This window comes from Argopecten irradians, chromosome 12, assembly GCF_041381155.1.
Source record: "Argopecten irradians isolate NY chromosome 12, Ai_NY, whole genome shotgun sequence".
Lineage (NCBI taxonomy): Eukaryota > Metazoa > Mollusca > Bivalvia > Pectinida > Pectinidae > Argopecten > Argopecten irradians.
The window spans coordinates 30,637,750-30,663,662 of record NC_091145.1 but is presented as its reverse complement, the minus strand read 5'-3'; the positions used below and the strand labels follow the sequence as shown (position 1 = coordinate 30,663,662).

General features: G+C 35.4%; 1 protein-coding gene across 2 annotated transcripts; it reads right to left on the bottom strand.

Annotated features, from left to right (window-relative positions):
- Nucleotides 1-2,049: 2,049 nt before the first annotated feature.
- On the bottom strand, nt 2,050-25,811 carry LOC138336940 (pseudouridylate synthase 7 homolog). Of its 2 annotated transcripts, none has more exons than XM_069286574.1 (17): nt 25,700-25,811; nt 22,116-22,354; nt 21,564-21,765; nt 19,951-20,073; nt 19,486-19,627; nt 17,626-17,755; nt 14,891-14,968; nt 14,074-14,139; nt 12,170-12,232; nt 11,013-11,141; nt 10,416-10,477; nt 9,679-9,833; nt 9,062-9,233; nt 8,055-8,189; nt 7,431-7,500; nt 5,965-6,116; nt 2,050-2,730 (listed from the first exon to the last, which is right to left on the bottom strand). In XM_069286574.1, the coding sequence occupies exons 2-17, from the start codon at nt 22,328-22,330 to the stop codon at nt 2,564-2,566; spliced, it is 2,061 nt and encodes a 686-aa protein (XP_069142675.1). In that variant the 5' UTR covers nt 22,331-22,354; nt 25,700-25,811; the 3' UTR covers nt 2,050-2,563. The 2 variants fall into 2 exon arrangements, with proteins under 2 accessions (XP_069142675.1, XP_069142674.1); XM_069286573.1 differs by lacking the exon at nt 25,700-25,811 and adding an exon at nt 25,513-25,652.
- Between the last annotated feature and the right edge of the window lie 102 nt (nt 25,812-25,913).

The following is a 25,913-nucleotide window of genomic DNA, read 5'->3' as shown; positions in this document are numbered from 1 at the left end:
TCGAGAACGTTTGTGCAGGACTAATGTTTCTGTTAGTTATTGAATGACACTGAAAGATGATTTCCAGCACTAAATGCCAGTTCAACGTGAAGATAACAAAGAGTTTATGTTGGAACAGCACTAGAAATCCTAGTACCACACAAGTATTAAGGAGTATCACATGGTACATGAATTTTCCCATTCATCCTTTTGCTATCTAGTTGGAAGATCATTTCTGTGCTGTAATATGATGGTGCTAAGTATGTATATAGCAAATATGTTTAAAGTCCCATTATGTTTTTATGATTGTTCTACAAACTAAACGTTGATGATCCTTATAAATTTATCTCTACTTAATTTTGTTCAAATATTTACAGCTTCGACAAAAATGCACATAGAAAATAAATATTAATAGAACTTGTCTGAAAATAGCCTATTTGCCTGTACATACCCGTATGATTACCAAGTAAATCTCAGCGACGCCAAAGGGAAATTTTGAATATGTCTAGTTTTATTCAATGTTTTAAAATGTTCATCCATATAAAACTGGTTCTTCTTTCCAAAATAAAAATACACTTTTTCAGTACAACTTTAACATTATACTCCATTCTGACGACTTTAAATAAGCATTTTTACACAAAAACTACAAAAGAGTTAAGTATTAATTAATAATACCCCTCGGTTGCCTCTAAATTGAGCGCGTGTACTAGCTTGGTCTTACCTGTGTAGGATACATTGTATAGTCTCGTGCTTCATACTTGCTTATTTCTAAGGAATTGACTTTCCATGGTTAACTCACTGTTTTCATATGAACAATCTCTGATAATAAAGTATTTTAAGTAGGATTTTAATTAATATTTATAAATAGAAACTTGTTTAATAAAAACGTCTAAAATAAGATGACAATGCATTAGCGTCGTCTGTCAACATCTAGCGGTTGACTGTGGCACCAACAGAGCGTAAATAACGGAATCTCCTGGTATTCCTCAATAATTGCTACAATCCGGATTAAGGATGTATTCTTCTGTGGTTTCAGTCCCGTTGAAGTCTCGTTTTGACATAGATAAAAAACGTTATGAGATTTTCAAATACGATTTATCAATATATGTAGCATGTGGTCTGTAGCAAATTTCGTCAAAAAATTACATTTCTATTTTTAGTAGATTTTTTTACACAACGATTTTAAGAAATGGCCCATTTGGCGGCCATTTTGAAATTGTGTCTTTTTTGGCTTTGAGTAGAGCCACCGTTTTCCCATTTTTTACTTAAATTGTTTTTACTTAAATCATCACCGCGTCAGCATTTTCAGCTGTATTAAGTTAATTTTTGCTGTAAATCTTCACTGGGTTCATGTTAATTAAAATATTGAACATTAATGTGTGAAATGATACACTTTTGTCACTTTATTTCTACATTTAATGGTAATTTGAGCACTTTTATTTTTTTTAGTCAAAAATATTGAAAAATAACAAATATTTAAATGGAGCAAAAAAGTAAGCACACGGACCCCCCATTTTTCTGCCTGATTTAGAAAGAACTACCCTTTCCCTATTGATATGCAAACTATTGACAAAAGTTTAATACCAGAACTTTTTCTATAAAGGGTTAAATTTGACAAAAATGGCTGAAAATGGTGCATTTTGGAGCTCAAAATTAAGGGGTAGGGGTAGCATATGTTGTTATTTTGAGAAAAAATATTACTCTTATTAATCATAACTGATATATTTTTAATGAAGACTACTTGAAAATAAATTCTATAAACATCCATACATATCAAACACCTCATTAGGGAATTATGACTTTAAATTCTAGTGTATGTGGTCAAAACGGCTAAATTCCAATAAAATCCACTATTTTGTCATTTTGGTATCTTTGAGTGACAATAGCTCAAAAACGAGCGCACGGACATATGTTTTTTCTTCCATTTTCTTTCATGGTATGAACTCCTATTTCCAAAAATCTATATGAGAAAAAAAGTTTAATACAAGAAAATTTTGACTTCTCAGAGGAGTACAATCCGGATTAACTACAGCATTTTCAATTCAGAAATATCGTCATAAGCTTACCAACTATCATTTGGCAAATTTTTTTATTTTTTTACTATCAAAAACATAATCGGACTTTAAAATAGAGAACAATGAACATTTGTTTTATAATTAAAAGCTCATTATTTTACTTTGGATTACAATGAAAAAAACCCATTAAAATACACCCATCACTTCATCTTTAACATATATAAAAGATAATTTTCTAGTTCATACATTTGATAAAAAAGACACTTTCCAATATTCTGTCAAATCATTTTTGAGTTGTACAACTTCAGAAGGTTACACTTGGTAGTAGTTACATAAAACCATGATAGTGTGAACAGTCCTCTTTAAATGGAGAGAAGTAAACAACACATGATTAAAGTGCTGTTGATTTCACCCATGGTACAAAAATGTTTTAACTCATTTACCCCTGAAATTACACAATGAACTGTTCTAGTTATTCTTTGATTTGGAAGAGTCTAAATGCGCCTTCAGGGTTGAATGACTTAACTGACCAAAATGTAATTGTATAACGACAACTATTCACTGGATGGTCAAGTGTCCATTGGTTTGTCCTGGCTAGTTTTAGTTTCACCTGTCGGGTTTAGCGTCGTCTGATGTGCAGAGGAAGTGTCCGTCTTGAGAATTTCTCGGAGAGCCATGGTTGCATAACTGGCTGGAGGTAGCGTCATCTCGAGTCTCAAGGCCTTCAGGGAAGCACCTACAACATATCCACATATACTAAAGATTGGCATATACCGTATACAATCCAATAAGTGTCTAGGGCATGAAGAGTAATTGGTTCCATCAGATCTGTAAATTCAAAATCAAGATTTTTTGAAATTCTAATCAATTTGATTGCTGTTGACCCCACCTTCTGGTCCCAGGAAATCAGCAAGGACCGATATGGATATGTTAAAATGCTATATCTCAGGGTAATAATTCTAACCAAGTTATGTTTTTTTCCAATATAAACTATAATAGATTTGACCCCCTACCAAGGGGAAAATCTGGGATACCAGGGCCATGAAATTCACAATTTTTGTAAAGGGCCATAAAAAAGACCTTTTAATCTATGAAGAGTATTTGGTTCCATCAAATCTGTGAAAACAGAAGGAAACTTTTGAAATTCTAGACATTTTGACCCATTTTAGCCCCACCCTCTGGTTCCTGGGGGTCAGCTAGGACTAATATGAATCTGAGACAAAATACTATCTCAGGCTAATACTTCTAACCAAATTTGACTCATTTTCTATGAAAATTGAGCAAAATAATACTCATAAATGTGTTTTTCCTATATTAACAATAGTAAACTTAACCCCCTCCCCAAGAAGAAAGGTGAGACCCCAGGGTCATTTTTGTAAAGGACCTTAAGACCTTTCCATCTATGAAAAGTATTTGATTCTACCATTTCTGGAATTTCAGAAGAAGATTTTTGAAGTTTAAGCCTATTTGACCCCTTTTGGCCCCACCTCTAAGGCCCCTGGGGTCAGTCGTGAAAAAAACTGGTAGTAGGATTCAATGGCCATCTTATACTGATAATTCTGACAATATTTGACTTATTTCCTATTACCTGTGTACAAATGGCCAAATAATGCTCAAAAATGTGTTTTCCTTTTATACTATAGTAAACTTGACCCCCTCCTCAAGGGAAAACGTGACACCCCAGGGTCATATAATTCACCTTTTTTGTAAAGGACCTTAAGACCTTTCTATTTATGAAAAGTATTTGATTCAACCATTTCTGGAATTTCAGAAGAAGAGTTTTGAAGTTTTAGCCTATTAGACCACTTTCGGCCCCAACCCTCAGGCCCCTAGGGGGCTGGGACCATATAATTCACAATTTTGGTTGACCTTTGGCTATGGAAGGTTTCTGCAAAATTTCAACAAATTGGTTCGGTAATTTTGGATTTGGAGAAGTCGAAAAAGTAAACTGTTTACTGCCATACAACGCATGACGGACGACGACGGAAGACAACAGCCAAAAGGGGATTAGAATAAGTCACTTGAGACTTTGTCTCAGGTGACCTAACAAGAGGCCCAGAGGGCCTGTATCGCTCACCTGGTTTTGTTATTCTTTTTTGTAATTATCACAAAGACTCTTACAATTAGAAAAATTAGTAAAATTGACTCCAAAATTTGTTTAATTTTGAAACACAACCATATAATGATGCTATAGATACCATACAAATATGCTATCCAATACAAAGGTTCAGAGAGGAAGTAATTTATATGAAAATATGGCCTAATTGACCTTTTTGGTCCCGCATCAAAGGCCCCAGGGAGTCAGCCCTATACTTTGCCATACCATTTAATTTTAAATCCCCATCCTATAAGGATGTTACTATTGCATTATGAGTGCTCTTCCATGCTGAGTTGCAGAGAAGAAGTCGTTCATATGATAACAGCAAAAATTGCTCCCTTTTGACCCCGCCCCTCAGCCCATGGGGGGGGTAAGTACTATCATTTGCACAATTTTGAATCCTCACCCTATAAGAATGCTACCATTGCATTATGGGTGCTTTATTTATATATCACATGCTTAGTTGCAGAGAAGAAGTCATTTATATGGAAATAGCCAAATTGACACCTTTTGACCTCGCCCCTCCGGCCCCTAGGGGGTCAGCCCCATCATTTGTACATTTTGAATCCCCATCCTATAACGATGCTACCATTGCATTATGAGTGCTATCCCATGCTTAGTTTCAGAGAAGAAGTCATTTATATATGGAAAAGCCAAATTGACCCCTTTTGACCCCGCCCCTCAGGCCCCCGGGGGGTCAGCCCCATCATTTGTACAGTTTTGAATCCCCACCTTATAAAGATGCTACAATTGCATTATGGATGCTATTCCATGCTTAGTTTCAGAGAAGAAGTCGTTTATATGGAAATAGCCAAATTGACCCCTTTTGACCCCGCCCCTCAGGCCCCCAGGGCGTCAGCCCCATCATTTGTACAATTTTGAATCCCCACCCTATAAAGATGCTACAATTGCATTATGGATGCTATCCCATGCTTAGTTTCGGAGAAGAAGTCGTTTAAATGGAAATAGCCAAATTGACCCCTTTTGGCCCCGCCCCTCAGGCCCACGGGGGTCAGCCCCATCATTTGTACATTTTCAGTTAGTAGCCCATAAGGATTCTACCAGTCAAATTTGTTGAAATCCGACATGCGGTTATGGAGAAGAAGTCGATTGTTGACGGACGGACGGACGGATGACGGACGCCGGACGCCATGGTATGGCATAAGCTCACCTTGGTCCTTCGGACCAGGTGAGCTAAAAATGAAGCAAATAAGGGTATTAAAACCAAATTGGGACTAGTCTTTCATAAAATTCTTGCGCATTAATTTTCTGTCTGTATTTAATTCCGAATTGAGAGCTAAAAAGTGGAGGGGCGCATATTTGGTTGAATACGGTATATGTAAAAAATAGGGACTGATTATCCGAAAGGGTTAGAAGTAAAAAAATATCAGTAAAAATTCATTAGCAATATTGACATTCATAGCTAATTTGCAAATACATGTTCTGTATTTGACTCATTACTACCTGTGACACTATAACAGTGTTATTACACATGTGTCTTATGATATTTATGACATGGCTGCATGAGATGGCTGAACGGGCCAGTGATGTGATGAATAGTCATCACCAATATTTATTTGGTTTTATTAGTTTTTAACATCCTATAAAAAGCCAGGGTCATCTAAGGAAGTGCCATGTTTGTTAGAGGAAAGCCAACATGGGATTCAAATTCACGACCTATAGGTGGAGGGCTTGTGGTAAAATGTTGGGACATCGAAACCACTCGGCCACCGCTGCCATCAATAATGGACAGGAATTCAAATTGGCTGATTTAACTCATTAACTCATGAATATTCATAAGGAACTGTTCCAGCCTTGAATTGGAGGAGTTCCTAAATGTCTTCATGGGTGACTGAAATAATAGTAACCGACCTGGTATAGATTGAGGTTCAGGTACGCCCTCCAGCTTGTCAACATCACTCAGTACTAAGGGCTTGGTCACATCATCGTACATGTAAGTCTGCCAGGTAACGTCTGCTGGCCTCGTCAACATCTTCCTGTAGGTACCCTTTAGGATGTACTGCCTGTTGTGGAAATCAAAACACAAGTTCAAGGAAAAATGTGGGATTTTGAAAAAAGTACACACTTGTTGAAAGGAAAACTTCATATAGAGCTACCACAGCAAAATTTGATCATCTTGGAAAAATAAGAATTACTTTAAAGGGACAATGAGGCTAATTCTGTTACATAACCACGAAGCAAAATATGACATAAATGTATAGTTCTATATTCCTTATGAAACATTAACAAGAAATATTGAACACTTCACTTACACCACAGTGGGGTTTTCTGGCATATCACAGTAAAGCCAACTAATCTAATTTTCATTAGAACTGGTTTGTTTTCGATATACCGGTATGCAAATGTTAATGTACTCTGAGACTGAATTGCCCCTTAATGTAATATTATAGAGCAATTGATCAAACTGTAAGCCGCAATATTATATCACTGTGAGGAAGTTGTTAGGTATGAAAACATGATATTAATTCTTAGTTTAAGCAGATATGTTAACCTTTGGTAACCAACAAGAGGTAGATTTTTTACTCAAAATGCGGCATTTTTCGTGGCGCGTCAGAGATATATAAATATCAATAATATGCAAAATGATTACAAAAACATGTTTTGTTAACAGCTTTGAATATCACCATAGGCCTTTATGGCTCATTTTGCAATTTTTTAATGTTAATTAAGGCTAACATTACATTTAGAAGATGAAAAATGCCAATAAATATGTTGTATACTTTTATTTCAATGCTATTTATCACCTTTTCTAAATATACATTTTGTCTACTTATTATTTTTCACTTTTTTATAATACATACTGGACTCATTTTCTTTTGATTTATGCAAGTAAAAATACAAATATTTGTTTCTAAAATTTACACCAATATTCTAGAGAAATAATCCTCTTGCAAAAAAACAGAAAATATTTCTTTTTGGTAAAATTTAAAGTTTATGACTTTCAGCAGTCACTATACGTCTATTTTACATTAAAAACGTGAGTAAATCATTTCAATTATAAGTAGTATTTGTTTTTGAAATGATGCTAACTAGTTTTAAGCATAAAATTTATTGAAAGGCCAGATAATTGTTTCCCTACGGTAGGCCTACGTAATACACTTCGGTACACGTGAAATAAGTGACACCACCAAGCCAAGGTGGAACTAGCCCCAGGCTGTTAATTAGCACCAGTGGGTGTTGGTCAGGGAGTGTTCACATTTAAACTTTGATTTATCTTTATATGTCTTATCAGCTCTCTCCATTACAAGTCAGCGGGGAAATGATAAAAAACCACATTGATGGATTATAATTAGTAATTCTCTAGTACATCAACTCACTTGTTTTTATGTCGAAAACTCTCTATGGTGAGATTATCTTTCTCCAGCAGCTCGGTAAACCAATTCTTCACTGTAAATTAAAAAAAAAATTAGTACATGTACCTCGTTATCTGGATATCATACTCTCTGTTTAATACTCCTTACCTTAGACATTTAGAAGTACTAAAAATTAATAGTATATGGTCCTGATATTAATTTCTATTTTTTTTTGTTTTCACTTATCATATATGAAAAACATGTAATTTAAGAATGCACAAAAAAAATGTTCATTCTCCAAAATATTAAATGCCCACTTCCTTTCTGAAATAGTTTTGGTTTTTAAAATGAGAAGTAAAACAAATTTTATACAGTCGCATAATTTATTAGCTGACCCATAATATTACACTTATTGCGTTAGTTGACATTCACTGAGCCAGACGACAAAACAGCGAAAAAATTCTTCACTGTTAAGCAAAGATTACGCAGGAAAACTTGTTTGGTGTTGTAACCTCATCTTTGGCCATCAATTTATATTTTGTTATGCTATTCTTTTTTTTCATAAGAAACTTTCATTTTTTTTTCGGAAGGTCAGAAGATCATTAAAACACTAACTACCATCACTGTTATGGTGACACCATAGCCTACCTGTATTCTCTGGATAAAGTACTTCACACCCGGGGAGGGTCATAACAACGTCATATATTGTGTAGTCCTTGATGTTCGACTCTGTAATGACTATTGGCTGCACCTGGAATCTTTTCTCATTACTCTCATCTTGGCCTGAAAACATACAGATATGCTCAATAAAATAGGACAAAAGTGATATTTTCTTTGCTTTTCTCATATTCAACAGGCTGCTTGACTATCATTCAGAAACATCATATGAATATATGTACATGCATATGTATATCATTTGAAAGTCTCCATTACTTTTTACTTCTATATTCATCAACTTATTGTGTTTTTAAAGATATTTTGTAATTCTTTCCTTACCTAATTGCAATCTAACCTATTTATTTGAATAACCGGAGTTGATGTTAAAAGTTAATTCAAATATACGGAAAAACAAAGATAAAAAAGGAAAAAATTGGGAACCCAGAATTTTATACCAATAACTGAAATATTTGAATAACCATTATTCCATTAAGTGGAGTCTTCTGTATTCCAATAGATAATACCGAGCATTGTAGAGACTGATGGCTACCTCATTTAACACATAACATGCCATCCTATGAAATTTAAAGAAAACAAATTTTCTTTAAGTAATTAACCACAGCGTATAATAGTTTAGATAGGTTTATTTGAAAATTTTCAGTCAGAAAAGATTTTTCCTGTCAGTTTGAAAACACAAATGTTTTATACTGCAGTTAAAAACTCCCTTCTAGTAGTCATTTCGCTCTTATACAAAACTTTATCAATTTCACAAATGTTGCCAAGGGATTTGTTTCAATTGAATCTGGCAGAATTGAAATTATCTGCACTTTTTCAAAGATTTTCTTTTCCTCGTTAAGGTCCCTAAATCCTTATGAAGATTTTGGCTGGTCCACGGTCGGAAAGTCTCATGCTGACCAGGCAAAATTTTCCACTAAGGATGAGATATCCCTATTAATCTCCCCATCATCAATTACCCTGAGAAGCCTGTACCAACATACCTTCCTCGTTGTCTAGACTAGGATCTGCACCAGTATCGCTCGTCTGGGATGGAAGTACCAAGTCGCCTATCATTGGCCTCATCCCAAACTCGTGGATCCTGCGAGACACCACACAGTTCCAAATATAGCTCTGGTAGCTATGAAGGTACATCAATCGTACGTTTCTCGTGATCTAAAGGAAAATTGTGGAATTTATATCATCAATAACTTGACAAATAACATTTTTGTGGTTTAAAATTAAAACAAGAATTGGTTTTGACCTTAATGAATTTTTTGTGATCTGGCTTTCAGGGTTTAAATATCCATTATTTTTAAGCTAAACTTGCATTGTTTTCTCTGAAAAGAACCAGGTTAGTTCACTAAACCAAGATCAATACCTACCAGCAAGGGCAGATAACTTTGTATAATGTGAATACAGAATTGTTCAATTGCAATTATTTCATAGAGTTAACATATTTTCTATGATCTTAACGTTCAATTTATTAAATGTATTATTAATGAAGTTGGAGAGTTTCTCTACAGTTATCAACATTTAGTTCTATTATGATAAATAAACCAGAGGAAAGAGCTGAAAATTTCTGTTCAGAATCTAAACACAATACACATCCACACTTTACCATTCCGATAGCACCGCAGAAATTCTTGCTGTTCTTTTTAAGACCCATCAGGAGGGTACGCTCAATCCCATAACGTCTTGGGAAAGATTTGAGTGCAGCGTTGCAGTCTCGATTTTCCCACCATAAACGACGGCACTCTGCAATCTCACCATGTTCTGAAACAAGACATCATGAAATAAATTATATCTACCAAAACTATACATAGGCTGCACCTTGAGAGGGATATTTCAACCTGGGATTTAGAGAGTGGCTAGTCAGCATTGAAATTGGAGAGGATATTGCAAAACAGAAATTGTCTTGATTATTTTTTGGCTCTAATTTATAACTCAATTACTTCTGAAATTTTATAATTTGATTTAGAAGAGCCTGTAAGTGTTTTCAGGGGTGAATGACTTAATGTAGTTTTTTCTTATCAAGTTTTATATACATTTTCAATAAATTTTGAACCGATTCTCAGATAGTAAAAATTGTTGTTATTTCAACAGACATCATCCAAGCAATCAATCTCAATGAAACAAATGTAAATGGTCATGGTTTCATGATAATGTGACACTTACCAAATGGTCGCGGTTTCATGATATTGTGACACTTACCAAATGGTCCCAGTTTCATGATAATGTGACACTTACCAAATGGTCGCGGTTTCATGATATTGTGACACTTACCAAATGGTCCCAGTTTCATGATAATGTGACACTTACCAAATGGTTGCGGTTTCATGATATTAAGACACTTACCAAATGGTCGCGGTTTCATGATTAGATTCACGGTCTCCTCCCAGTCATTGTTTAGTATTGCTCTGTAAAACAACACAGTTAAGTTGGTATTTACTGCTATCTTCATTCTGATACTGATAAAAGGATCTTTTATCCTAATAATTTTACATTAAATTCTGCTTATCTATTCATCTCATTTATTAAAAGACTGAACACTCTTGAAATACCTTATAAATTGCATAAAAGTGTAAGATTACAAACTCTTTCATTCAATCTTTTTAACATTAAATGACGAAAAGACAGCCATTTCGATGATGCTGTGATGTAACATAGGTTTTATAATTATTGGTTTTATTCGTTTAATGTCAGATTAAAAGCCAGGGTCATGTTAGGACGTGCTAGGTTTGTTGGTGGAGAAAAGCTGGACTACCTGGAGAAAAACCACCGACCAACAGTCAGTACCTGGCAACTGCCCCACATCGAATGTGAACTCGCGACCAAGTTCGAGGTGGAGGGCTTGTGGTAATATGTCGAGACATCTTAACCACTCGCATACGACAGCTTCCTGGTGTAACATACTACGTCTACAGGTACAAAAGAAAATATTGAAATACTTACCTGCCTATATGGTATGTAGGTATGGATGTGGTACCAAATCTCTGCATACCAAAGTAGTTGATGAAGCCGTTATCACGAAGAGATTCCATGGCTTTGTTGATCCAAGTGTCATCAGACTCGGTCACATTTCTGTTACAGTACAACAAAAGGTCCATGTGACTCGTTTCATATACTGTACCAGATCGATTACATTTTGGTTCAGCAGCATACTGTACTGTATGTATACAAGCATTTTAACATACTCACTTATTACTCAAACAATTTTATATTAAACATTTCATATTGGCTTCTGTGACATCTTTACCAAGGGTCAAACCTTGATGAACGATTTTGGATTATTAGTTCTGTATAAAAAGAAAATAAGTGCACACTGATCAGAAAACCTATATGTAAAAATTAACCCCCAAAACAACACATAACTAAATGTGTACAGCATCATTGTTGTTCCCTTTATTTATTATTAATTCTTACATTCATCTATGACCAATCTGATTACTATACTGCCTCAGTTACCTCCCTTGGGTACGCTTCACTGAGGACCGGTAGCGAGCAACCATTTTGAGTAGGAATTCCTACTTCACAGTGCGTGTCATTTCTGTGGATGTTATGTCATCCTTGAGATGGCTACTTCCGGTAAGAGAAAATAACATCATTAACGTTGTTTCTATAAGCAAACTAAGCTCTGTTTGGTAGCATGAAATTATTTCAAAATCCTGTTTATGTTTATCTGTCTCCAAATACAGTATTTATTATTAACGTTAAGATCCGTCCTTTTGTGTGTAAAGGGGTTTTACAGGTCTAAAAAAAGTGATGCCAATAAAACCATATGTAGATTGACCAATCAGACTATCATCATGTTTACCCGCTACCTGTCCATAGTGAGCAGAGCGCAGCCTGGTGGAGAGTAGAGAACTAAGGGAAGAGAACCAGTCTATCTGATTACAATCCAGATCCTTATTCTCACTCTGTTTTATAGAGAATTTGACAGGTCAGAAAGGTCATCAGGACGTGACCCCTTAGAAGATGTTGTCAGATCATCTATGAGATGAAGTGAGAATAAGAATCTGTAACTTAAATAGATTGATCTATGACAGTGTTTTAATATCAAGTTTTGGATACCATGAACCTGTGTTCAAATGACACTGCTTTCTGTATACCTTAGAACAATTGAAAATCTATTTCCAAGGGTCTGTCCAAGTCTCAGAGGTTTGTTCACATATCTGTAATAAAAAACATGTTTCCATAGTGACAAAGACTCTTGACATATTATTTGAATCATTGATAGTAATATTTATTTAAAATTATGAAGATATACTTGAACTTTATGGAATTAATTACATAAAGGTATTAAAGTCAAATTTGAGTTGAACAGAAAGACTGCTGTTTTCTATGGACATTTTTTTGAAAACAGAAAAAGATGTCCCTAATTTTTCTCTATTTTAATTGCAATTGGTAGATTAGATGGGATTATTAAATCATTCACCCTTGACGACACATTTCGGCACTTTAAAATGGAAGACTTAGACCAGTCTGTTATTGAATCTCAGGTGTGAATGGGTTAGGCCAAACAAAATTATCTATTGGTTTCTAAGGCCATTTATTTCAAATCTAATGAGGCAGGCAGGTGTTGTTGTTTTTTTAATTTTTTTTTCATTCCCTACCAAAACGGCGAGGCAAGTACATTTTCTTTTTTTTTTTTTGATAAATGGCATGTTTTAAATTTAGATCTATATATGTTACATAACATATATGTTAGTTATAAATTGACCCACATAGTCAGTTTGTTTCTTTTTAATAGCCAAATTTGGTTACAATCCATGCAAAACTCTAGGACAAGTAGCAATTTATAGGATTTACCTCTATTTCCCCTATTGGGCCCCGCCCCTCCTGCCTCGGGGGGGGTCAGAGCCAAAATTTATACAACTTCTGTTCCCCTTCTCCCATGGATGTTTGTGGCCAAATATGGTTACATCCATGTAGAACTCTAGGACAAGTAGAGACTTATAGGATTTACCTCTATTTCATCTATTGGGCCCGCCCCTCCTGCCCCCAGGGGGGTCAGAGCCAAAATTTATACAAGTTCTGTTCCCCTTCCCCCAAGGATGTTTGTGGCCAAATTTGGTTGCAATCCATGCAGAACTCTATGACTAGTAGCGATTTAAAGTAAATGTTGACGGACGGACGGACGCCGGACGCCGGGCATTCGGGCCAGGTGAGCTAATAAAACTGCTATTGACATTATTAAATGAGATTTAAACAAGGAGATCTTCTACACTTTTTCCGTACTCATTCAAATTTCCTGCTCGCTACTGGACCGGAAATAGATATGGGCTTCATTTATCTCACTGCAGAGATCGTTTAAACTATATTTTGTGACTGTCTGTTACTTATAACATCCGTAATATGTCCAATATTACCTGTAATTTATATGTATAAACTTGATTGTCGATTATTTCATTGAAAACAAGGCGAAATTGTTTAACAGAATCCCGAGAAATACACCTGTTGACCGACATTATGTGTAACAGGTGTGCAAATAGCAGTCTTTCAGAAGATCGTTTTTCCGCTATCTGTGCACATTTCTTGCACATACTTAATATCTAAACAATATATTTAATAAGTTATTGTTTGATATTTTATAATTTTTGACAATTTTATATTATTTTCTCGATAACAATCCCGCAGAAATCTGTAGCAAAATCAGTCCGCCATTGTGTTACGATTGTAAACAACCACGCTTCAGTCGACCGATTTTCTGTGAATTAAACCATTTTATGGTTCAACATGCATTTGATACATGATTATTTTCATCTTTACATATTATATATTTTAAACACTTTTACCAAGATTTTTCCGAAGTATAACTTAGCTAAATCGGCAGCTAAAACGAAAGTAAAACTCAGTTTTTTATTTTCATTTACTTAGACTATAAAAATAGGTGGTGCGGGCATGAAAATCATGTGCGGTGGTGCCTGAGAAACTAATAATCCATTTTTTTGGCCATAATAGAAGATTTTCAAGAGCCAAATTTCAGCTGTACAACATGAACAATTGTCTTTACCTGTAGTCTCCTAGCTTCATGTTCCAAAGTTTTGGGCTGACAGCTTCCAGTCTTTCTATCTGTAATCTGAAGAAAACAAGAATTCCAAACACTACTGACATTGACCTTTCACCTTTGATTTGTATAACAATGCCAAGCAAACCTTCCCAATAAACGGTGTCAATGAAATAGAATGATCAGTCAAATGAGACATATTTATAGCTCTTAAACAAAATTTCTATTTGTAGTAATAGTTAACTTGGACTTTGAACACAATCCCATGCAAGATTTTTCTCTTAGAAAGGTATCCACAATGTCTGAATTTGATCACCTAAAAGGATCTTGATTTATCATACAGAAACCCATTTCAGCCGATGTCGACACCAACACCACCTGTTGACATAGTGATACCTACAGTTAACCAACTTGTTTCCGCGACAACTGAATTTCCTGTTTACATGCCTCACTACCATTTCACAGTGATTTGATTTCACAATTCTGCTGGCCACTCACAGGTGATTCACTTGTAGTTGTAACTGAATGTTTTTCATGGCGATACATTTTTCAAAAATTCTAACCAAGCAAAATTTAATTGCACACGGAAATAAGTTTAAGCACATGTCTCATTCACATGGCCGGTTACAAAGGGAGATACATATTTTGAACCACTATAAAAATATTGGGTATGCTACAACTTTATGTTAGGTAGCAAAACACCAAACTACTTGGAGGTAGACGATCATGATTTATTTCATTAAATTGAAAGCTTTTTAAAACTGGTTTCCAAAAAGTATATGTTCAACATATAGAATATCAAGGGGTGTAGTGAGAAACTTACTTATAGGCAGTAACTTCCTGTGTTGTTTTAGCTCGTCTGTCCTTGGTTCCTCCGTACTGGAAGATCCCCTTATTAACACTGTACGGATTAGAAACATTCAATCATCCTTTCATCATTGTCCAGTACCACTCATTAATCTGTACTTCGATAAATAGCTGCATTTATTTAATCATTGTTTAAAAAGTTTTATCCAATCAACACTTAACACAGGGATTTATTTTTTTAAAGTCCATGTAATTGTGGTGCTTGAAAAATAACCTTGTCCAAGATACAATGTATAGTGAAAATCACAGTCAAATGCTGCAGAGAAAATGTTCTAATTACTTAAAATCAGAATTATTTCATTGCAGCTTGATCAGCAAAACTGACTCTCCTTACAGTTGTATGAAGTAACGTTTTAATGAGTAAACTTAATCTGATTAAAAATACAGATAGTATATCATACCATTCCATGCAGGATCTGACAACATCTCATTAAGGGTCACTTTCTGATTACCTTTATATGTCCTCAGTTCAAATGCATTTTCTCATCTAGTTTTATCAATTTAAAGATGCTTCACTGCCGACAGAGCATAAATGACTCTTATCATTTGAACAGTAATTGGTGTTTAATCGTGTACTTATGTCTAATTAACACAAAAAATAATGTAAAATGATTCATTTTGCTTTTGGTGCATGTGCAATCAGTACTTTATTCCATATAGGACATAGTGCCATGTATTTTGTTCGGGATGCAATAAACTATGTTTATTGTTTTTATCTTGACGTAAAATTAGAAGCTCAAAATTTTCAATGGTGGTAATAGTGTAAAGTATGTAACTTTTGTAACCGAAGAAAAATACTAAATCGTCTGCTCCTGTTTTTGATAGTGAAAAAATACCATTTGTCAGCGATGGAGCATCTTTAAAGGCCCAATATCAGTATCTTTCTTATTTTTTCATGATTGATAAGAATGTTGAAAGAAAAATCCTGTTGCAAATCATGCAGAGACAGTACTAAATTGAAGTCAAGATGAGCGATAATGATTAGGAATATTTTGATAAAAATCAAACAAATACAAGGACATAGTCATTCAGATCCCCCGCCAATGGAGATATCAAAGCTGAAGTAAGTTTGATTGTGGAGACTTATGTGTATGAAAAAAAACAGGAAAAAGGAAGTTGAGCTAAAGAAAGATGGAGTATAATTCAAGTAGAGCGGGGCTGCAATTGTTGAATCAGGTATACAGCCTTGACATTTATATTAGACTATATACACAAAGATGGGTGGAGTTTTGCAAAGTAACATTTACCATTTACCATGATATTTTCAGCAATGTTTCCATGGTAACGGAAAAAGTGCAAAAAATGAAAACCTAAAAATAGCAAAAGGTACTACTAGACCATAAGACCAATGTGTCTATGAAGTTTCGTGGAAATATCTCTTCTGGTTTTAGAGTTATGCTCCGGAAACGAACCTGGTACAAAAATATGATATTTTCAGCAATGTTTCCATGGTTATGGAAAAAATGCAAAAAATGGAAACCTAAAAATAGCAAAAGGCACTACTAGACCATAAGACCAATGTGTCTATGAAGTTTCGTGGAAATATCTCTTCTGGTTTTAGAGTTATGCTCCGGAAACGAACCTGGTACAAAAATATGATATTTTCAGCAATGTTTCCATGGTTACGGAAAAAAATGCAAAAAATGAAAACCTAAAAATAGCAAAAGGCACTACTAGACCATAAGACCAATGTGTGTATAAAGTTTCGTGGAAATATCTCTACTGGTTTTAGAGTTATGCTCCGGAAACTATTCGTACGGACGGACGGACAGATGGACGGACGGACGGACGGACGGACGGACGGACGGACGGAACCCATTTGTATATCCCCCGCCCAACGAAGTTGGCGGGGGATAATTAAACATCGCTCGGTGGGTCCCACTTAGTCAAACAAGCCGAAGTTAGCCGACATTGTAACGTTGTTGCCGAGAACGTCATCTTTATTTCAACTACATCTACAAATACTGACAACATCGGAGTCATATTTAAGTTGAATTTTTGTTGATAGTTACGTATAGTGTGGCTTTAAAGGCCCACTACCTTTCCGAAACGGCTTTCAATTTTTAAAATGGGAATGTAAAACAAGATCGATAATTTTGTAGAGTCTTCAAAAATTATTAACTTACCGCTAATACTACATTTATCATCACCTTCTGAACGTTTTGATTAAAATAAAGAAAATGTTTATTTTCATAACGCGGGTCGTCTTATGTTTCCCGCCGTCATCCTAAATACCGCGCGGTAGTTGACTATCACTGCGCCAGACGGCAAAACAGCGAATTGACTCTCCACTGTTTTTATGTATTATACAGGAAATCTTGCATACGTTTGGTGTCGTAACCTTATTTTAGATCATCGGTATGCATTTTCTGATGTTATCAATGTTTTTAAGTAACCTTTATATTTTGCTCCGGAAAGGTAATGGGCCTTTAAAACAACATTTCGCCCTATCATGCAAATACATGTAGCTATGTTGTGCTCTTTGGTTGAGATGTCTGCAAAAATGTAAAGCTTTTTCAAACTGTATTTCATCCCCATCAATTAATTTGGAATTGGTCTTTCCGAAAGGTCACCGGAAAGTGACCCCTAATGGGATGTCTTAAGATCTTTTGAATTCTTCCAGTAGTTAAGGAGGAGTAGTTGGTTATCATAAAACTAGTTTCTAGACATCCTGTTGTTACTTCTACTTACCGTAACATATGTGCTAGTTTAAAGATAGCATCCATCGTATCTTTATTCTCCTTGTATAGAGTGAAACGGCAGTAATCACCATGGTCACTAGTCCAGCGCCGCTTTCGAGAACGTTGCAGACGAGGATTACCTTAAAAGTGTTAAAAAAGTAATAGATATTTATTTACCTTGGTTGATACAACTAAACATATTTTAATGTAAGTCAAGATGAACTAAATCAAAGGCTATTTGGAATAAATACCTTCGATTAGTTCACTGACATGAAGATCTGCTCTTAACTGATGCAACTGGTTACAAATACTGACAATTTTACTTTTTTTAAATCGTAAAACTTTGATGAGACTTAGACCTCAAAAGAGAAGATCCTTTTAGAACGTCATATTACAGTGATCAACTCTTGTAGGTTGGTACTAATAATTTTGTCATGTGTTTGTGAGCATAGCGTTTATATTTATTCAGAAAACAAGAGATCCCAGAGGGATCTTGGCGCCCACCTAAGAACGATCTTTGTCTGACAAAGGAAAGAGGGATCTTTTCTCTGCTTTTCAAGCTTTTACTACATATAACTACACATGAAATTTCAGAAAGATCCTTTGACTGCTTTCTGAGATATATAACAGTAACAAACTTCAATTATCAAAATCCTAGATGGCTACCTGTCGGCCATCTTGTTCACCGATCGGTCCTAAAATGCAATATGCACAACTAGACCCCTAGAAGAACCTGCACATACAATTTGAGACAGATCCCTTCAGTACATTCTTAGACATAGCGGAAAAAAACTTCAATTGTCAAAATCCAAGATGGCGTCCTGTCGGCCATCTTGTTCACTGATCGGTACCAAAATGCAATATGCATAACCAGGGACCTAGGGGAACCTGCACATGAAATTTGAGACAGATCCCTTCAGTACTTTCTAAGAAATAGTGGTAACAAGCTTCAACTATCAAAATCCAAGATGGCGTCCTGTCGGCCATCTTGTTAATCAATCGGTCCCAAAATGCAATATGCACAACTAGGCCCCTAGGGGAATCTGCACATGCAATTTGAGACAGATCCCTTCAGTACTTTCTGAGAAATAGCTGTAACAAAGTTCAATTGTCAAAATCCAAGATGGCGGCCTGTTGGCCATCTTGTTCATCAATCGTTCCCAAAATGCAATATGCACAACTAGGCCCCTAGGGGAACCTGCAGATGCAATTTGAGACAGATCCCTTCAGTACTTTCTGAGAAATAGAGGTAACAAACTTCAATTGTCAAAATCCAAGATGGTTGCCTGTCGGCCATCTTGTTAACCGATTGGTCCCAAAATGCAATATGCACAACTAGGTCCCTAGGGGAACTTACATGTGAAATTTGAGAAAGATCCGGTCAGCACATTCTGAGAAATAGCGGTAACAAACTTTAACTATCAAAATCCAAGATGGCTGCCTGGCGGCCATTTTGATGACCAATTGGTCCCAAAATACATTATGCACAACTAGGGCCCTAGGGAAACCTACATATGAAATTTGAGAAACATCCCTTCAGTACTTTCTGAAAAATAGCGGTAACAAGAATTGTTAACTGACGGAAGGACGGACGGACGGACGGACGGAAGGAAGGACGGACCACGGACCACGGACAAAAAGCGATTTGAATAGCCCACCACCTGTTGATGGTGGGCTAAAAAAGAAAGAAAAAAAGTTACACACAAACTTATGACATTACAACCAATACGTTTTTATTGTTGCTATAATTCAAAAGTAGAGAAATCTGCAATTGTGGAATAAGAACAATCTAGGAGCTGACAAAGTGAAAAAATGTTCCTTGTATAGATCCACATTATCAACATACAAACACAGAATTACAGATTTATACCAGCATTTTTCCTGGGTGGGGGGACTTTTTTCACTTGAATGACTTTCTGTCCATCAATCTCCATGGTGGTACTTTCTAGGTTAGGGAAACAGGTACGTATGGCGCGATGAATGCTAAATCTCTTCTCTTTGTCCTCACCAGCCTATAAGTCAACAACATGATATCAAACTGATCAAAAGACAAAAATGAGGTAGAAAAATGGATATGTGAAATATGTATGCAACAAGTACTAAATGTTGTCTACACAGAGTCTGTAATAAATACATGTACAATGAAAATCAGCTGTGAGACAATTGTCTGCAGTAAATACCTGGATATTGACTGTGAGAGATTTGTCTGCAGTAAATCCCTGGATATTGACTGCGAGAGATTTGCCTGTAATAAATCCCTGGATATTGACTGTGAGAGATTTGTCTGTAATAAATACCTAGATATTGACTTGAGAGATTTGTCTGTAATAAATACCTGAAGATTGACTGTGAAAGATTTGTCTGAAGAAGCGAGAAGTTTGTTGAGTTCATCTACATCTGGGTCGGGAAGTTGGCTACATTTTATTGGTACAAAAGGTATATCTTCCACTTCTGTTATCTGCAAATTTAAATACAAAATGACCAAATGCATTATGAAACCATTCAAAACTAACATATTTTTATGTATATTTTAGTACAATTTTGAAACAAGGTTTGCAATATAAGCACAAAGGTGGACAAATAGTGATCAGAATAGGTCATTTGATGGCCTTAAAATCTGTGTTCAAAACTTAGATATGCAAGTGCATTAAAGTGAAAAAGAGGTGTTTATGCCTATAGTATTTAATTTTTAGCCTTGTCAGCGCAAGAAACTTACATTGAAAACCACTTGCCCGATTTTAAGATTTCAGTCTATTTTTACCTAAAACAGGGTAATTAACATTAAAACCGGGCAAGTTTACACCAATTTACACTTGCCCAGGAGCATATTTTACTGGTATTGGCCCATCGGACGTGTGATTTTTCTTGCCCTGCTTGTTTAAAAAGATAAAATGGGTACTACATATGATCTTTCCTATCTATGTTAACCTCTGACCTAGTGTTGGGAACCGGTTGAAATTTTATGATCGATCATCAGTTTTGTGTAACCAATCGACGATCGATTAAAATTGATCATATTTGACCGCGTAAGTTTTCCGGGAAAGTTGTACAAACTTTCTTCTACAGGCTCAAGTGTTGCCATGTTCCCAGTTCGCTTATGTTTTCTAATACTTCTCTGAACATTTACATTACTATGTAGTGCTTATGCGCTCTTCAATTCGTTTAGATGCTTGGTATTTGAAATGATATGAGCAACAGCACACACAAGCGATTGATTGTGACAAGTTTTCTATGACATTTCTTGCATGTTTTACTGACCGGATAATTATACATATTTGTTTATCACGATATCAGGCAATTCCAACGAAACTCAATTAAATATTTCTTAATCAATTAATTGCTCAAACATCCCAAACCAATGATGCTCGATGAACTTGATTAATCGGAACACCACTACACTGAACTCATGACCATAGACATGAACTGTGTGACCTCTATACCAAGACTACACTGTAAAATGTACAGTGATGACCTCATACAATTACATTATCTTTTTTTATGGATGATGTCGATGTGGGTGATGACATCATATATAATGTTATGTTTGAGGATAAGAGGATATGTGATAACATTGATTATGATATCAGAATATAAGAGTTATTGATCATGATATTAAAATACATGTAGTAAGGATATTTTTGACCATAATGATGATCATGGTAATGATGATGCGAATTGAATGATGATGTTAGTGTGCAAAGCTGTAACTATAGTGATGCTGTTTATTGGGTGTGATAATGGTAATCAAATATAATTTGCTACTGTGGGATATGGCGATTACTGAATGACCTTGTATATTGAGTGAGAATATGTATGATAACGATGATGATGAATCAGTGATAGAAGATTACGAATGATTTGTATGCTGATGTCTAATGTAACTTTTACATTTTGAAAATTTCTGAAAAATGAAATAATACAAAAAAAAGAACTACAATGACCACTGACCTTAATCTCCTCTGTCTCTCTTGGTGCAGGGTTTTCAGACCTGGCAGCCGCTGTATCTGGTCCTTGCTTCTCTGTATCTGGTCCATGCTTCTCTGTATCTGTTCCTTGCTTATCTGAGTCTGGGTCTGGTTTGACTGCTAAAGTTGTCAAATGAACCACTTCTCCCTTTTCATTCACTTCGTTAACAATGAAATCTGAAAATCTAGAAACGCAAAAATACATTTTGAAGCTTACCGTGATAGCCAGAACTTGTTTAACTCCAATAATGTTTTATGAGTGCAAACTACTAACTTATGGCATACTGCCTAAATGACTCATCTGTTACACAAAATAATCATATATTAACATCATTTTTAGCACATAGCTCTTTGGTTTATTGGTGTCCTTAAATAATGAATTATCAAACTACAATTAAACAAACTGGCCACCAAGACCCTAAGTTGTTGATGTTTCTGGGGGATTAAAAAACCCAGACATAATCAACCCAAATTTTAGTGATCCTAGAGACTGGTGGCCAGACTAATTATAGCTAAGTTAAATATATATTGTTACCTTTGTTTTATGATGCCATGAAAGCCAGGTAAATCACTGATGAAGGCCAGAATGCCAACATCTGTATCTTTGAAATATTTATTTTCTTCAAAATCATCTTTTGAATTTTGCTCATCTTCAGGAACATCTTTGTCAGGAATATCCAATGAAGCAGCATTATTCCCATCATCAACTTCCAGTTTAAGTTTCTTTTCAACAGGCTCTTGTTCAGTCATCTTGACCTTTTGTTCAGTGAAAATCTGAAAACAGGCGACCATCATAAATTAAAAATAAGAAACACTAGTCAATGTACAACAATGAACTGTTGAATAGATGTAACATATATATCTTTCATTCACTAAAACTAAACAAAACAGGTTCTCTTTCAAGACTAACGGAACACACCATGTGTAAGTGACTTGATCTTCTGAATGTCACCAAACTATGGCACACACAGAAATGTTTCTTTTATTTTACATCCGAACCATTTGGATCAGCCAAGGATTTATAAATGAGAAGGATTTGATACTCGGGTTTTGGATGAATATGTCATGAGTGCTTTTGTGTTTGTTCACCGACTGTGACGTTGGGCAACGACTGATATATGCTGGCACAACCATTAATCCAGCTTGCGCGTACCTGGCTTATCATCTTACTTTCTGAAGCAGGCTGTCATTTCATGAGTTGTCATATTTTTTTTAATGTATCTAATACATTTCTACAAAATCTTTCGTCCTTCATACAAGGATTAGGCATTGTGAAATTTATTAATCTTTACATTGGTGTTTCTTTAATGCTGACTCGATAAGACAAGTATTTGTTGAGAAAAATGATTTTTGTTCCTGGTTCATAGGAGCAGAAACATATATACATAGAGATTGGAAACTCCTTCTTTGCCCTTGTTGACAGGAAGAAGGGACCTCCAGTTTAATAATAGGCATTTCCCCTTGGCTAACTAATTTTAAGTGTTTTCTTTTAAACATGATATTTTTGCATTAACACAAAGTTTAAACATTATATCATGGTTTGATGTGATCAGTTTTCCCAATTGATGTTATTTAATATGATTTTTGAGAGTATGAAAATGAGCAATTTACCTGGTTTTTCGAAAATCAGGCATTCAAAACCAGAAGTATGTTTTTTTTCTTTTCAATTGATAAATTTATTTTTTTCCAAATGTACATAAAAACACAAATCCAAAACCATGTCATCTCAAAAAGCTAGCATCTCTGACTCTTTCAACAAGCTACATAACAAAATTATGATCTCAATTAATAGTCAGATTGTTACTCCCATAACATGAGAGTCGACTGGTCAGCCGATTTTTTGTACGACGTTATTGTGTTATTATATAGTATATAGGGATTTTTTTTATATATATTTTTACTTTATATTATAGACAGAAAGTCAAACTCCTGTGCTCTAACATTGTTGTAGTAGGCCTAGTCAGATTGTCTACTTTTCAAACCCAAAACACTTTTCAAAATGCACACAATTATGAACAACATGATCAACATGAACATACGTACGTCGTAAGGCGTATTGATTTCAAATTTATAAAAAATACACATGCAAACCTAGGCTTAATTAAACTGGGACTTACAGTTACACCGACTGAAGAACATAAGCTCTAAACAATATGGTTTTATCTCGGGACGATCAACCCAACTTCAGTTGCTGAATGTTTTAGAAGATTGGACTGAAATTATAGATGATGGAGGAGAACTAGATGTAATTTACATGGATTTTATGAAGGCATTTAATAAGATCCCGCATAAACGCCTCTAAAAGAAATTGATAGGATATGGCATCATTCAAAAAGTAGTAAATTGGATAGAGGATTTCCTGAGTAATAGATGTCAACGTGTTATTGTTAATGGTGAGATGTCAAAAACATACCCCATAATCAGCGGCATCCCACAAGGAAGTGTACTGGGCCCAATCTTATTTATAGTACATGTATATATAAACGATCTTCCTGAAATAACAACATCTTCATCGCCACTATTTGCAGATGACACAAAGCTTTACAGGCAGATTAGAAACGATGATGATGTGAGAATTCTCCAAGAGGACCTGTATAAACTCCAAAACTGGTCGAACAGATGGTTACGAAAATTCCACCCAAACAAATGTAAGGTGATATCAATAAAAGCTTCCAAGAAAAGACATTACTACATGTATATGAATGGAGATGAAGGAGAGAGGATTCAACTGGAAAACATCACACAAGAAAAGGACATTGGGGCAACTATCGATGAGGACCTGAATTTCAAAACCCACCTGCATAATATCGTGAACAAAGCGAACAGCATAGTTGGACTGATTCTAAGATCTTTTGTATATCTTGATGAGTCAATGTTCAAGCAAGGATTTATAAGTGAGAAGGATTCGTGTCTGTCTCTTTACACTACTAAACACCACGCGAGACGCTTATGAACCGGGAATAAAAACCGTTTTTCTCAACAAATACTTGTCTTATCGAGTCAAACGAAACACCACTGTAAAGTAAATGAAATTACACAACGTTTATGACTTGCTTTAAAGACGGAAGATATAGAAGAAATGTCTTAAACTTTCGTTAAAAAAACACGACCGCTCATGAAATGGCAGCACGCTTCAGAAAGTAAGACGGTAACCCTCGCACCCCCATGCTACATCAAAGGCTGCGGCGGCAGATATAAAAGGAAATCAGTCGTCGCCCAACGTCACGGTCAGTGCACAAACACAAAAGCGCCTGCGCTGTCTTTGCCCAAAACTCAGTGTGACTTATCCTTCTCATATACGTCCTTGGTTCAAGTTACTATTTCAAGCTCTTGTTAGACCACACCTAGAATATGCGGCGAATGTATGGAAACCATAAAAAGAGGCAGATATCGACCTGATCGAGAAAGTCCAGAGAAGGGCATCAAAACTTATTCCGGGACTCAAAAACCTAACATACGAGGAACGCTTAGAAAGACTAAATCTTCCAACTTTACAACATCGGAGAACTAGAGGGGACATTATAAATGTTTTTAAAATAGTTAAAAACATATATGATCATAGAGTAACTGAGAACTTTTTCCAAATGGACAGTACAGGCAGAACGAGAGGTCATTCTGAGAAAATTTTTAAGAAACGTTGCAATTTAGAATTAAGAAAGAATTTCTTCAGTAACAGAATAGTAGACATATGGAATAATTTGCCGCAACATATTATAGATGCAGATACTGTATACAACTTTGAAGTAATGTTGATGAACACTGGAAAAATATTTGTTTTAAAATCTAATAGTCCATATTGTAGGATCATAGCCATTGATATACTGGAATTTATTTACTTATTTTTTATGTATGTATATATTGTTGATATGGATATAGAGGCTTCCAGCCTGCATCCATCAATTGTCCTAATAAATCCTAATAAATAAGCTTACATGTAGTGGATCAGCTAAAAGACAGGAACACATTGACCGGCCTCGGACAATCAGGTGATAGGTGGCCATTCAGCAGCAGACTCATATTATTTATACAATTTTTTCTGTGAAATCGCGAAATCACACAGATAAACCCACCAGTTACAACAAAACATTCATCGCCACTGATATTTATATGATACAGTACCTGTAATATCGAGAGTTACATTTTGTGTGCACACATGGCCCTGTTGTTTGCGGAAGTGACGTAATATTTCATGGCGAAAAACTACTAAAAATACAATGGCTGAACTTAGCTTTATATGATTTTGTCTCGCGTATGTAAGATCCAACAATATCAAATTTAACATACGTGTGATTTGATAAATATAAATCTACAAATTTTATAATTAAGACCAGAA

Coding starts and splice junctions, on each gene's coding strand:
- LOC138336940 (XM_069286573.1), bottom strand. CDS start 25,581: ATGGCCACCTATCACCTGATTGTCCGAGGCCGGTCAATGTGTTCCTGT. Junction 10,478..11,012: donor CCTACATACCATATAGGCAG/GTAAGTATTTCA, acceptor GTTGTTTTACAG/AGCAATACTAAACAATGACT. Junction 2,731..5,964: donor TGAACCTCAATCTATACCAG/GTCGGTTACTAT, acceptor GATATGTTGTAG/GTGCTTCCCTGAAGGCCTTG.